We start from the raw sequence: 16,096 nt of genomic DNA on the forward strand, positions 1-16,096 counted from the left end.
AATTGATAAAATAAATTACAAATGTTGTATTGTTCGATACATATGCGTACCGAACCGAAAGCACTGTATCGAACGGTTCAATATCGATACGAATATCGTTGCACCCCTAATATATATATATATATATATATATATATAAATATATATATATATATATATATATATATATATATATATATATAAATATATATATATATATATATATATATATATATATATATATATATATATATATATATATATATATATATATATGCCTGCAATATGAAGTGTTTCTAACTCTCAGCCTTTCAATAGGTCACTCGAGCCACTGTTAAGCATTGATTTAACCCTTTTCTGTCTCAAGAATTGAATTCATGATCCATTAGATACTACCTCAAAGAAAGAGCAATTAAGTTAAGCTCCTCTCATTGCACTAGGGAGTTGGCATACCTGAGCTAGTATTTGGGTGCCATGGCTTCAAATTTAAGACTGAAAAACCAAACAGAATCACAAACTGACAGTTAAAAATGTTCCACACTTGGCAGACACACAAAAAGAAACGAGTGGCCAAATTGTTCCATTTAGCAGCCTGATGGATTGGCTTTTGAAAATGGAGGATTTTCAGAAACACGGCACATTCGGGGAGCAGTGAGGAGGAAGGAGGGATGGCTTCAGCACCCCTCAGCCTGTGTGGTGTAATAGTGGCGGAGCCGTAGGCTGAAGTTTTCGCTCTCGCGTTCTTCTGTCTTCGTCCACCTAACAAGCCCGTCTTGAAGCTGTTGCTAGGCTACACTGGTCCGTTGTTATCCTCCGGCTGGTGGCATTTTCAGTCTTCATGTCTGCGTGTTCGTATCGGTGTGTGCGAGTGTATGTTTGATATCCTTAATGCAGAAAAAGACGGAAAGGCAAAGTGCAAAATGAAGGACAAGGAATATGATTAGAAGTTTGACCCTGAAGATCCACGAATTACATTAGTGCTTTGTGTGTTTAGCGGCATATCCAATTGATCAGAGTGGTATGATTACTACCTCTGATCATTAGTTAGATTAGTGAAGTTTAAGTGTCCTAATCACCCTGCAGTAAGGTAAGCACTAGATTGAAAAAAAATTAAGAATCTGTGTGCTTTCGTAATAGCAAATTTTGAGGTTTAATCAAAAATTTTAAGGCAAGTCTGTATACATATGTGCTCAAAACAGCCCCTAAGTTATCTGCAAGGTAATTATAGTAAACTAAAACTTAACAAAAAACAAAAACTACATGTAAAAAAGTTTAGTTAACTAAAACTAACTGAAACTGTTTTTGAACAGTTTCAAATAAAATAAAATAAAATAAAATGAAAGATAGAGGCACTTTCCTTAGTTTTAGATTTTTAGTGTGGTAAAATCCTTTCTAAAACTCGCCTTATTAGCATAATTTAACAGACAAAATTATTGAGACTTAAATCTTTACAAGACTGCTTTCATCTGCTTTCAAAAAGTTCTCTTTTTGTATTGTAATACCTGTACTGATTTCCCGAATCTTGCATATGGCATATGCCCTAATAATAACTAATGATTAAATGCAGAGTGTTGCATAAACACACAGGGAGTGAAAAGAGGTGTGTGTAGCGAAACACTGCATCACGGGAAGTCCACAGTAGCCTAGGCCTTTTGCAGCACACCTAAAGAAGGCTTTAGGGCCTCCTGATCTACCCAAAAGGTAACCAGTAAAGCTTTCAAAGAATATGGGATGCTTGGAACAGTTTTCTCTTGTACGTCGAGCAGAAGACGCCTATAACTTTTAAGAGCTCCACTGATTGGCTGTAGGTCACGAGAGACACAGATGTTTCTGGGTCCATACAGTGTGAACCGTGCTCCGTGTCACCTGTCATGCTAACCCTTGATTTACTCTGAGGTTGCAGAAATTGCAGAACTACAGAAGGATATGGGAATATGATTAGCAGTCGCTCAGACGCATCAGTGAAAATGTGTACAGGGCCGACTGCACCGTCTGCCACTGGGTTTTCTCCATTAGTCATGGAGGAATCTGTGACATCAAACAACATGATGGAAAATCAAGAGGAGTGAAAGGCTGCAGATGGCACTTCCAAGTGACGGGAAATGATGATAGCCATCGGCCATAAAAAAGTGCATCATTGAGAGCCCTGAAGCTAAAATGTATCTCATTGTCCCAAATCCTGGAGATGTTTGCTCGATTCATGCGTCAGCTTACAATGTAGCAGATAATGTTTTGGCTACAGTTTCATGTTGTCTGGTATTGAGTGAGCAGTACAAAAGTCTATCAACTACCCTTATATGCTGAAACCTGACACTGAAGTGTCCCAGTGCCTAGAGTCAAAAAAAGTGAAGCCAAGGGGTCGCACTGCATATAAAGTTTTTAGAGCTCACTCTCTGCTCGTCATTCTGTTTTTGGATCACCACCTCCACCTCCCACCCGCATTCTGACATTATCAAATGGAGGGTAGAACAATGCATGAGCACCCCGCGTTGTAATCCCCAGCCAAAATGCAAATGACAAAGTATTATTATTAGTTTTATCATTATTGCACGGCTTTACGTCATGATAAATTACCTCTTGACTGCAATTGTCAACTGGATCTCTCCTCTAATTAGCTAATTTGCTCATCTACGCGGTGGAAAAGTGACTATGTGATTAATGTGATTTAGAGTCCAGCAAAATATGTAATAAACCTTGATTAATGAAAAATATTATTTAATAAGAATGACTGAACTCGGCACTTTTTTTTCTTTTTTAAATTATGATTGTGCGATAACACGGGCATGGAAAAGCAATAATCACTGATGCCTGAACATCACATAATATTTTTTATCAATGACACAAAACTATGCGTAAAATTTAAACAGGTCCCAGAAGTGGGTTATATTGTTTATTCTTGTATTTTACCAAATGGAGTACAAACTAACCAGCCCAGGTTTAGTTTGTGTTCCAAGCAAAGCATTCAGGCACATAACCACTTGTCAGGAAACTTATTGCTCTTTACAGTCATGTAATGAGTTGTCTTGTACAGCTGAGTAATCTTACTCCCTTACTCCTCCTGTCTCCTCTTTCCTCTCTCTCTCACACACACACACACACACACACACACACACACACACACACACACACACACACACGAGTGAAATAAAGTGAAAAGGAGGGCAGCACACCACAGTGCACAAGCACAACACAAGCCTTCGACTTGACTATGTTGTCAAGCAGCTGCTAATGTGTATTCAATATTGATGAACCTTGTTCTTTAGCCTCAGCTCTGAAACGTTTGCCCCACCCTGCGAGTTCAAAGGGACTGTCATTATTATGGTGTAATTCCAAGGAAGAAACGCACAACATTTGGATACACTGCTTATTTTGGTTCATGTCTTATAAAGTATGATTTGAATTATTGTTTAAAACACACTGGATTTTGCAATATTCTACTTCCTGGCCTCCTTTCAGATTAGCAAATATCAAATATCAAAATATCCAAAATACACATTACTCATATTCATTTTTTTCTACCTTTCTATTGGATGTTTGTACCAATTAGTACGTATTTAATGGTTATAATCTGCAAAACAATGCTTTCCCTAGAAATCAACTGCAGAAAAGACCTGCAGTTGACCTTTTCTGGTCGTTAAAATTATCATTGACATTCAAGAAAATATTTATGCTCAAAATTCTGACTTTAAGTAATCTGATTACATGTAATCTTTTCAGGTAATTTCTTTTTACAAGCTTTTACCAAGCATAATTTCTTTAACTAAAAATAATTTGAATAAATAAACTTTTTAATTACAGTTTTACTGACAATTATTGCAGCAAGTTTATCAGGGCAAACAAACATTAATTTTTTTAGTGTAGTGTAGTATACAATATCCAAAAATCTGCTATTCAAATAAGCACAATTGTTAATAGGTAATGCCTTATTTACACATTTAAACAGTATTTCAGAAAAATACTCACTGAAGAAAGGGTGGCTTTTAATCACAGTAAGAAACTGTTCAGCAAAGCAGTACCCTGTTCTGCTTTCACAATGTTATAGTACTTTTCGGCATTATTCACATTTCTAACATAGTGCAGTGTAGGTGTTTTGTTAGCTTTCTTTATTGAAAAAAAACCCCTCCCCAAAACAATTCGTACAAATTGTTTTCCTGAAAATATTACAGAAATTTGATCTCAGTTTCATTGTGTCTCTGAAATATTACACTCCAACAGTTTTCTGAACTCAAGTCTTTACTTATTTATTGGCTTTGCCAAGGCAAACATGCCTAACATGGTGAGGCTGTTTATCTGTGAAAGAATACCTCAGATCGAGTCCTCATTGACTTTTTTTTTGGCTTTACACCTTGTTAAACACTGATTCCTTCTTTCACATCCTAAGGCATGTTCTTTGATCCTTCCTCTTCCTACATTTTTGCTCTCTCTTCATGCTTCAGTCTGTTGTTTGTATTCTTCTAATTATTTGTTTAATTGTCTGCCTTTTTCCAGCATTTTGGAGTCCAGCCGCATCAAGCCAACTATCCTCCAGGATTCAGTTTTCCTTTCCAACAGGTGAGGCTCCAAACAATCCAATTCTCTGCTGTCCCCAAACCTTTGAGCCAGCTCTAATCTGCATTGCTGAATTTACCTCCAACACGCGAGTGTGTGCATGCCTGCCTCAACTGTGAGTTGGATCTCTATTGAGTCTTTTTTTATTTCGTGAAACTGTCAGCTTGTATTACATATAAAAGTCCTGCCAATGTGAAATAAATATTCCTCAGAGATTAACTAATCTCTTGCAAGAATGAGGCAAAATATAGGTCACATCAGATTCTGATAACGTGCACGTGTCTGTATGAATGTCTTGGGCATGAGCACATTTTGCGTGTATGGTTTGGTGTGTGTATTTGTGTGTAAAACCTGCCTCGCGTTATATAATTGAATATGGGGGGGTTGGGTTTTATTTGTGCGGATGTCACTCCTGATGGATGCTCCTCATAAGACAAGCACAATCAGGGATCATTCCTCATCTTGCCTCCCACTCCTTACCATTACTATCCATCATATTTTATTCACAAATTCAAGACCTTACTCTTTTTCCCCCCTCCTTCACTTTGTTGGCTCTGGTAGATAGTGGTGTCACAGAGAATTTCATGCTGCCACATGTTGTGTCTTTTCTGTCCTGATTGAGAAGGAGGCTGGCCGTCTTTAATAATAAGTCTCATGACCGTTACAAGGCGACGGGTAATGGTGGAGCTGTAGAACAGATGGCTTTTCACTTTGAACCAACACACATATATATACTGTAATTATACACTTTTATGGCTGCATTCTCATTGAAGATCTATTACTGACACAATACGGTTTCATGGTTTTTCACTGGACTGGTGCTCATTTCCTCCACCTAAGTCTCCTGTTATGATTGTAAGTTGTGTGTTGCCACAAGCTCGCTGAGTGGTCTACGTGCTAAAGTTAGCTAAAGAGAGTTATTGTAACTTCTCAACAATTTCAACATCACCCCCTAAGGAATGGCCTCAGGTAAGGTAAGGTGTTATGGACTTTCATAGAAACAGATATCCATGCCTCTGAATTTTAGAACACCCATCATGTGTTCCTGAATATCTGAGGTAGTTTGAGGCATCTTGAAATGCCTTGAGGCCCTGTTTTTTGGCAGTTATTTTGAAGCATCTTATAATGTCTCTGCAAACAAAATAATATATAGGGGTATATATTTTTCAGCCAAATTCTCATTAGTCAGACAATTGCTGGCAGTTCTTTCATATGATGAAATATGCTTCATCAATAGCCTCCCAGGATTAATCCTATTGCAGGAGGAACAGATTGTGAAAAAACAAGGATGTTTTGACACTTGAGCTTGGATTCAAGAGCCTGGCAGCATCAGCTACACTTTGATCAAGCTGGATCGGATCCTGTGCTCTCATCAAAACAGAAAAACCCATATGATAATGAAATGAAAGGAGGAATTTCAGTGTTTTTGCTCTGTAGTTGTAATGCTGGGACCACCTGTCGATATACACTCAACAAAAATATAAATGCAACACCTTTGTTACTGCTCCCATTCCCCATGGGATGGACGTAGAGACCTAAAATTCATTTCAGATACACAATATAACCATCCCTCCCAAACAGTGGTCACAAATCAGTCCAAATGTGTGGTAGTGGGCACATCTGCTATATTGAGATAATCCATCCCACCTCACAGGTGTGCCACATCAGGATGCTGATCTGACATCATGAGTAGTGCACAGGTGTACCTCAGACTGCCCACAACAAAAGGCCACCCTGGAATGTGCAGTTTTGTCTCACAGCAAAATGCCACAGATGCCACAAGCAATGAGGGAGCGTGCAATTGGCATGCTGACAGCAGGAATGTCAACCAGATCTGTCGCCCGTGCATTGAATGTTCATTTCTCAACCATAAGCCGTCTCCACAGGCGTTTCAGAGAATATGGCAGCACATCCAACCGGCCTCACAACCGCAGACCTCGTGTAACCACACCAGCCCAGGACCTCCACATCCAGCAGGTTCACCTCCAAGATCGTCTGAGACCAGCCACCCAGACAGCTGCTGGAACAATTGGTTTGCACAACCAAACAATTTCTGCACAAACTGTCAGAAACCGTCTCAGGGACGCTCAACTGCATGCCCGTCGTCCTCATCGGGGTCTTGACCTGACTCCACACAGACTTGTGTGGGCAAATGCTCACATTCGATGGCGTCTGGCACGTTGGAGACGTGTGCGCTTCACGGATGAATCATGGTTCACATTGTTCAGGGCAGATGGCAGCTGAGAATGTCCCAGTTCTTGCATGGCCAGCATACTCACCGGACATGTCACCCATTGAGCATGTTCGGGATGTGCTTGACCGGCGTATACGACAGCGTGTACCAGTTCCCACGAATATCCAACAACCTCGCACAGCCATTGAAGTGGAGTGGACCAACATTCCACAGGCCACAATTGACAATCTGATAGACTCCATGCGACGATGTGTTGCACTGCATGAGGCAAATGGTGGTCACACCAGATACTGACCGGTTCTGGGTCCCCAGACCCCCAATAGCGCAAAAAACTGCACATTCCAGGGTGGCCTTTTGTTGTGGGCAGTCTGAGGTACACCTGTGCACTACTCATGATGTCAGATCAGCATCCTGATGTGGCACACCTGTGAGGTGGGATGGATTATCTCAATATAGCAGATGTGCCCACTACCACACATTTGGACTGATTTGTGACCACTGTTTGGGAGGGATGGTTATATTGTGTATCTGGAATGAATTTTAGGTCTCTACGTCCATCCCATGGGGAATGGGAGCAAAAACAAAGGTGTTGCGTTTATATTTTTGTTGAGTGTAGTTCTATCTTGTGAAATTGTTTGAGAATAACCAGGTACTGGAGCCGAGTTGTATAAAGCATAGGGCACCGATTAATTTCTTTTGAGCACATGACTTCATATTGTGAAAATATATGCAGGTTTTATTTAAATAAAGGGAAAAATTCAGAGAAGAAGAAATCTGCATGAATGTGATTTTGGAGATGAAAAATAGTTTGTTGCTGTATCTTACTGACCAAAACTTTACTGAAATGCCGCTTATTCCCCCGTATAGACTAGCTTGCAGCTAGTCTATAGTTTAAATGAAATATCATTTCTCAGTATCATTGGGACACTGACCAAAGAGAACACAGGGCTAATATACACAGAGGGAGCAATCAGGGAATAAGAGACAGGAGGGAAACACAGCTGGGACAAATCAGGGCTGTCGAGACTAAGGAAGCAAAACCAGATGCATTAACATAAGACATGGACCTTCAAAGTAAAACAGGAAACATAACACAGAGACGCAGACTCGACACAGGGATTCAGCAACTATGGAACAGAACAGAAACCAGAAGGCACAACTCTGACAAACTAAACACAAGGACCCAGAGATCAAAAACAGAAAACACTGGAGCCCAGCAAACAAGTCAAAACAACCAAACAAACAAAAAAAAGGCGCAGGCGGCCAGGAAAACCGCTCCGAAAAAAGTTCAGGGGGCTGGCCCGGAAGCTGACGGCACAACACTCCAAAATCAATGGTGGCAACAAAGACAAAGGAGATGATGTCCAGCCAACACCCTGGAAAGTGGCCAGACAGGACGAGGACGTGGAGGCCGGACAGGATGAGGACGTGCAGGCAGGACGAGGACGTGCAGGCCGGACAGGACGAGGACGTGGAGGCCGGACAGGATGAGGTGGCGCTGAGACCTCTGGTGCAGACGAAGCAGAACCAGCCCGTGCGGAGGCCTTAGGCAGAGACGAAACAGGACGGGGTGAGGCAGGACCAGATGGCAGCACGCCAACCGCAGGCGACAGAATTGGTGGTGGCACTGCAGGTGGCAGTGTGGAAACTGCAGGAGGTGGCTCTGCAGGCAACGGTGTGGGAGGAGCAGGTAGTGGCGCTGCAGGCGACGAAGACTGGATGGGCCCCTCGGACCCTCCAGCGGAGGCAGGTTGCTGGACCGGTCCCTCGGACCCTCCAGCGGAGACAGAAGGCTGGACGGGCCCCTTGGACCCTCAGCCTGGACGGAGGATGGCTGGCGCAGTTCTCCAGAACCGCCAGCGGGAACAACAGACTGCTGGACGGGCCCGTCGGACCCTCCAGCAGGAACAGGTGGCTGGACAGGCCCCTCGGACCCTCCAGTGGAGACAGAAGGCTGGACGGGCTCCTCGGACCCTTCAGCGTGGACGGAAGACGGCTGGAGCGCTTCTCCAGAACCCCCAGCGGGAACAACAGACAAAGGCCGGACGGGCCCTTCGGACCCTCCAGCAGGAGCAGGTGGCAGAACAGATGACTAAGGAGAGGAGTGGCGGTGGCAAGGGCACAGTTTCCTTCGGGATGAGGGAACAGGAACCGGTGGAGAAATGGAGACCTCATCCTCTGACCACATAGCGGCCAGGAAAAAGGCAGGAAAACGAGGTCCTGGCTGGCGTGGGGAGGGAGAGGAAGTCCGTGGCAGCGTTGAGGCAGGTAGAGAGTGTGTGTTGTCCTGGGGCAGCGGTAAAGAAGTGGAGGTGGAAATAGAGAGAGCAAGCTTGCCAACCCTCATTTGCTCCCTCCAGGCAGCTATAGAGCTGCCCAGCACAGTGTCTGTAGAAAACTAGCATCTACTGCACTTAGCCCAACCGCCATGGTCCTCATCATCCTAGTTTTCTTTCAAGCATGTCTGAGGACCGTGAATATATTTTGTTGGAGTTGGAGCAGAAGTTATGTGGACTTTCTGTGGAAGAACTGCTCAGGGTATGTGAACTATGTAATATTACAGAAAAGCACAACAAAGAAATACAAAGCAAATCTCGCAGAGCTCTCGTTAAGCTTATTAGCCAGTTCTGTGAACGAGAAGAATTTTTCCAACGAGAGCATAAAGGCATGTCGGTGCTTCTGGAGCTAAATGATGTGCTGGCTTTGCTGGTGGAGGCACGGTCAGTGGCTGTTGGTGCGGGAGCGGCGGCCAGACAGACAGAGCGGGGATGACGGCGGAGACTGTGCACGAGGGGCAACTCGCAGCGGCGCGGGCACCTCCGGAGCGGCGGACAAGCCCGATGACATCGCTGGAGCATCAGGTGGCCATGAGGACGTCGCTGGACGGCGAAACACAGTGCAGGGGGAGATACTGCATTGGCAACAGTTTCATCAGGTGGATTCAGAAAAGACTTCAGGATAAGTGGACATTTGGGTGACTCAACAGCTAAAGACACGCTGAGTTTCAGTAGGTTAGAGCACCAGATAGAAAGCGACTTAAAAACGGGCTACTCTGAAGCTGAGATCGTGGAGGCTGTCATACGTCCCATCAGTCCTGAGTTAAAATTAAGGAGCTATTTGGAAGGGAAAGAGGATCTCGTATTAACCAGCCTGAGACAAGTTCTAAAAGCCCATCATGCAGAAATAGATGTATCAGCAATTAACCAAGGCTACACCCACTTGAGTTCCTGATTAGAGTGCTGGATTTGCCTCAAAAAATTATTTTTGCATCTGAGCGCGCCCAGTCTAGCCTAAAGTACAACAAAGAACTTGTTCAAAGTCAATGTTTTCAATCCATTAGAACGGGTCTTCTAAGTAACAATGTCAGAGCAGAAATGAGAGTATATTTACAGGATGAAAACTGTAGCGATGAACTCTTATTAATGAAAATGCAAACAGCCCAGTACAATGAAAGCGAAAGAGCGTTAAAGGTAAAAGTCCACTGGTCTTTTAGAACAGGACTAAATGTAGTTGAGCAGAATGTGGCGCTTAGTGATCCCTGCACAAGCCAGCCTGATACAAAACCAGCTAAACCCCTCAAACCCTTATTTGCAAAAATTGAGGAAAGTAACTCAGCAATCAGGGACCTTAAAGGACAGGTAGCTTCACTAGTACAAACTGTCCAACGGGATAGAAGTGGTGACGGTGATAGGCAAGCCAGGGTGTACAGAAAGGCAGCTCACAGACCAAAAAGGCGAAGCTGTGCATGTCAACAAGAAAACAGGGACTGTGACCATTGTTTCAAATGTGGCAGTGACTCTCACTGGGCAAAAGGATGTAAAGTAAGGGGAGCTCAGAAGCAGGGAAACTGGGCGGGGCTGTGACTGCGGGACAAGCCACAGCCTCAGCACCAATGTCCCCAATGTGATAACATTCCCAAGGCCCAAAGCTTATCCCATGCATCACCAACTGACTCAGGAAATCCTAAAATTAGGAACCAACCCCCAAACGTGTTCAATCTGAGTACCAAAAAAAAAAGAAAAGAAGCACAGCTTGTGGGCAAAAAGTGTCTAGTATGGTGTAGAAAAAACTGCAAAACACAGGCACCGTGGGACACGGGAGTCCAAGTTTCAATATTGAGCGCATGCTGGAAATCAGACAATTTACCTCACTTAGAAGTTCACCCCATCAGTGATTTACTAAGTAAGGATGACCTTTTAGACTTAAGAGCCGTAAATGGATCTGAAGTCCCTTTCCAGGGTTGGGTAGAAGTTAGCCTTAGCCTTTGTGATCCGAGAGGAAAAGCTGCAGCTCAGAATGAAGTTCGGGTTCCAATCCTAGTAAGTCACGATGTGGTGCAGAAACCAATAGTAGGGTTTAATGCTATTGAGGAACTGATAGAAAAAGACACTACTCAGTCCAGTGAAAGCTTGTCTTTACTCAGAAATTCATTAAGAGTAGGACCAAACAAAGCAGAAGCACTGTTGAACCTTATACATACCACCAGTAGTAAGATAGTTACTTATCCTGTCAGATCAGGACGCAAAGCTATTGTTGTACCGAGTGGAGAAATGCACAGCGTTAGTTGTTCCATCAAAACAGACTTAAAGGTAAAAAGTGAAATGCTTTTTGAGTCGGATGAAAACCTGTCTTTAGCTGAGGGTCTGAAATCTAACTGCCAGTTGCTGTATGTATCAGGCAATGCCCGCAAAGTCAATATCTATGTTACTAATGTTACCAAACATGACATTGTTTTGCCACCTAAAACCCTTCTAGGTAACATAGAGAGGGTAACACACAGTTATCCTGTGAATCTCAAAGAAGCTCAGATAGGTTCGGTTGTAGAAAAAGACAATCAGAACTCACCTAGCTTACCAGAAGAACCTTGGGAACCACCTGTTAATTTGGGCCACCTTAACACAGAACAACAGGCAGCTGTCATGGAAATGTTAAGAGAGGAGTCAGGCGCATTTGCTAAACACAAAGAGGAAGTTGGTTACATAAAAAAATCTAAAAATGGATATCAAACTCACTGATCAGATTCCTGTAGCCAAATCCTATAATGCAGTCCCACGTGCTGTCTATGATGAAGTAAAAAATCACATTCAGGACTTGTTACAAAAGGATTTTATTTGCAAATCAACCTCACAATATGCCTCTCCAATAGTGTGTGTGAGGAGGCGGGATGGAGGCCTGAGACTGTGTGTCGATTATAGGGGTCTCAATAAAAAGACCATTCCAGACAGACACCCTATTCCACGAATACAGGAAATCCTTGATGGACTTGGCGGCAATATGTGGTTTAGTGTGCTTGACCAAGGCAAAGCGTACTATCAAGGTGAAATCAGCGAAGACTCGAAAAAATATACAGCCTTTCCAACATCCTGGGGGCTGTATGAATGGAATAGGATCCCATTTGGACTCACCAATGCACCTGCAGCTTTCCAGCGGAGCATGGAGGAAAGTTTGGAAGGCTTGAGGGACAAAATATGCACTCCATATTTAGATGATGTTTTAGTGTACAGTCAAACATTTGAGCACATTTGAGTACATTTGAAGTTTTGAGATCAGTTCTCAAATGTCAGCAGGCTTGGGGAGTAAAACTAAGACCTGATAAATGTGACTTGTTTAAAAATGAGGTCCGCAATGTGGGCAAAATCATTTCAGCAAACGGTTACAAAATGGATGAAAAAGAGGTACAAGCAATACGAGCTTTGAAGGACAACCCACCAACAAACATTAAAGAGCTGAGAAAGCTTTTAGGATTTTTAGGATATTTCCGAAGCTATGTACAAGATTTTTCAAGACATGTGAAGTGCCTATATGATTTACTCTCAGTTGACCACACCCAAACACCAGCGCGGTCAGCCAAGGCGGGGCATGCTGCACCGGCCCAAAAAATCATATGGAGTGACAGCCACCAAAAAGCACTAGACTATTTGGTGGATGTTTTGACTAATTCACCCATGATGGCTTATCCTAAGTTTGAGGATCCCGTCATTCTGCACATCGATGCATCAGAAGAAGGCCTTGGTGCAGTTTTGTACCAGAGGCAGGACAGTAAATTAAGAGTAACTGGATATGGATCAAGAACATTAACACAGGCTGAGAAGAACTACAGGTGGCACTCAGGGAAACTTGAGTTTTTGGCACGGTGCTTTAGAGACTACTTGTCCTATGCTCCCTCAGTGACAGTATATAGTGACAACAACCCTTTAAACTACATTTTAGGCACAGCTAAACTAAATGTGACAGGACACAGATGGGTTTCCGAGTTGGCTGATTTTAACATAACACTGAAATACCGACTCGGAAACAGTAACGATGCAGACTTTTTGTCCAGAACACCTTCTAGTATGGACTCATACATGTTAGAATGTACTGAGCTGTGTTCGCCTGAAGTGTTAAGCGCAGTAATGAATGCCATTGAAACACAGGAAGAAAAACAACTGGATTGGATATCAGCTATAACATGCAATCCAGAAGTAAATAAAATACTTACAGAAACTCAGCCAGATGTGAGAATCACAACACAGGAGCTATTACAAGCTCAAAAGCAGGACTCTGCCATAGCTTATGTTCTCAACTTAAAAAGTACAGGTGCAAGCTTTGACAAAACATCAGCGACCAAAAATCCTAAAGTAAAACAGCTTCTACATGAGTGGAAAATGGGTCACTTGGGGGTGGACCGTGTGATGAATTTGGCAAGGAGTAGGTTTTATTGGCCGAATATGTACAAAGATATTGAGTTTTTCATCACACAGGTGTGCAAATGTAATATTCAGAAACAAAACACAGTTCAGTGTAGGGCCCCCATGTGTCACGTGCCGGCTACTGCACCCTTTGAAATGGTTTCAATAGACTATGTCATCTCGAAAAAAGCAGGGGAAGGTATGAGGATATTTTAGTATTACAGGTCAACTTCACCAAGTTTGCTCAAGTCTACCCTAAACGCAACAAATCTGGCAAAACAACAGCAGATAAAATTTTTAATGACTTTTCCTTGAAATTTGGTTTTCCTGGTAAATTACATCATGATCAAGGCAGAGAATTTGAAAACCATTTATTCAAACAGCTGCAGAAGTACACAGGAATAGCCAATTCAAAGACTACACCCTACCATCCACAGGGGAACCCAATGGAAAGGTTTAATCGCAACTTGCTGTCAATGCTGCTGTAAACAAAGTTGTGCATGCCTATAATTGCACAACTAGTGACTCGACAGGATACTCATCCTTTTATTTACTCTTTGGTAGACATCCACGTCTCCCTATTGATTTTAATTTTTGGACTGAGTGATTACATGAGGATTATGGAGTGGTGTAACAGTTGCATTACCCAATTTTGCCCAAACTTTAGCTGTCTATCAGATGGTCACATCTGACTTTAGAATATTTTAGTATACAAATGAGTTTATGGTTGACTCAGTGACTACAAGGTGTGTTTTTGCTGATATGCTGCATTGGTTTTTCCAAATGTGGTCCTGTGGTTTGACCAAATATCTCTGTTTTGGTCTCATCTGACCTCATTTGGTCTTTCCAAACCCAAGCTATGCTACCTTGTGTGTGTGTGTGTGTGTGTGTGTGTGTGTGTGTGTGTGTGTGTGTGTGTGTGTGTGTGTGTGTGTGTGTGTGTGTTTTTTAAGAGCAACTACCCTTCCTTCTGGGAATCCTTCCAAAAAAACGCATTCTTGTCCAGAGTCTGAGATGTGGCTCTTTGACACTTTCGGAGCTTGAGGTGAATTTGCTTGGAAATCTACTCCTGGGAAGGCTGGCAACTGACTTGGATGTCTTCGACTTGTTTCTATCTGTAGGATCCCATATGGTAAAGAAATAGTAAAAACTTTGATTTACTCATGAAAGTGGCCACTTTTTGATTACTTTCATATATTGTTTTAATATGTATCCAAAACATAAAGTTTCGTTTATATAATTTTTCAAGGGATCTTATATCTGTTTTCACTCTTGTATGCTTTTCATACAAGTTTCACACAAGACAGATACAAACTTTATAAAATTTATATATATCTTTTCCATATGGGATGATGGACTTCCAGCTCTTCTTAGACTGATGTGCAGCAAAAATAATTTTTCTATGGTCACTGCTGTTGTTTTTCCTCCTTAGTTATGTGGTACCACACATCCCAATGCTCCAGATCAGCAAACTACCAATTCTGCTGCTTTTGTAGAGGTGCTCACAGTTACTCAATTAATCACGTGCCTTTGATTAGATTAACCTGGCTGCTACTTACTCTGTTAATTCCTGTGAAAGCTGTAGGGGTTGTAAATTTTGCATAGACCGTTTCTGTTTAGTTTTTTGTTTAATAATAATAGTGTAACATGTATATATGATGTAATATTTTATAGTTCATCTGAGGTCATAGTAAATTCATTGTAAGACCTGTTAAGGACCAGATTATTTTTATTATGTCCTGATATGTAAAACCTTAGACCTGAAAGTCAAAATACTTATGGTATTGTGCTGCATTGCACTACACTGTGCTTTAGAAAAAAAACCCACATACATAAATGAGAAACACAGCATGCCTATCACTGAATGGTCTTTCCATAAAGATTCATAATGGTTCCTGCTATATATGAAGTGGTTGTGATCACAGCTTATGGTGCTTAAAATCCACCTATAACATGCTATATGTATAGATTTAACAACTTCTCACTAGGTTGTGAAAAAAGGTGAAAAATACACAGTGTGTGATCACAGCACCTACTGACTTTTTCTTGTACTGTCAAACTGGCAGCTTACTGCTAGCAAAAGGACACTAGTGACATTCATCTAAGTATTTACTGATGCATCACTTTGATTTAAAAAAAAAAGCAATTTATTCACAGCATAAACACCTTGCAGTTTTTATTGTTTTTAATGTCTGAGAACAAATATTGAGTGCATATCTTTTTAATCGGTTTATTTTCCCTCAGAGCGCAGCGTGTGCATGAGAGTATCTGCATGTACCTTCCACCTTCAAACCACTGTGTGATGATTGTTCTCTAAATTATGACTCTGTTGAAAAAAAAAAAAAAAACAGTCCTCTGGCTGTGGTCATTTATGTTCACAATTTGTAATTGCTGTCAGTTAGAAGCTGATTTACAGGGGTTTGTGTCTTTATTCACCCCGAGTGAAGCTTTTGTACACAGCTGTGCCTGTATGTGTCTGCTTGTTATGCATCATACATTTGATAGGTGGGTGAACAGCCGTTGCCAGAGGAGCCCATTTCTCAGTTAGCTTCAAACAGACAGTCTAATAGCTGCTCAAAGGACACATATGCCTCACGCTGTCTCCTTTTCCCCCTCCTTGCTTTTTACTGAGGCAGAAATGTGCCTTGTTGTGGTGAAATGAGTAAAGATTTGACTGAGTCGATGAAAGCTGTAATTAATATTT

At 42.0% G+C, this 16,096-nt stretch overlaps 1 protein-coding gene across 5 annotated transcripts in view; it reads left to right on the forward strand.

Annotated features, from left to right (window-relative positions):
* Positions 1 to 16,096, forward strand: part of LOC101481526 (uncharacterized) — a 47,336-nt gene that overhangs the window by 13,683 nt on the left and 17,557 nt on the right. For 3 of the 5 annotated variants that reach the window (XR_013095131.1, XR_013095133.1, XR_013095132.1), the window contains exon 6: positions 4,468 to 4,642. Coding sequence is in view for 2 of the 5 variants with exons in the window: in XM_012918313.2 (XP_012773767.1) it covers positions 4,468 to 4,530 (63 nt within the window). In the remaining 3 variants the exon portion in view is untranslated. The remainder of the gene's footprint in view (positions 1 to 4,467; positions 4,643 to 16,096) is intronic. The other 2 variants (XM_012918313.2, XM_012918314.2) reach the window with 1 other exon arrangement.

Source organism: Maylandia zebra, linkage group LG22 (genome assembly GCF_041146795.1).
Source record: "Maylandia zebra isolate NMK-2024a linkage group LG22, Mzebra_GT3a, whole genome shotgun sequence".
Lineage (NCBI taxonomy): Eukaryota > Metazoa > Chordata > Actinopteri > Cichliformes > Cichlidae > Maylandia > Maylandia zebra.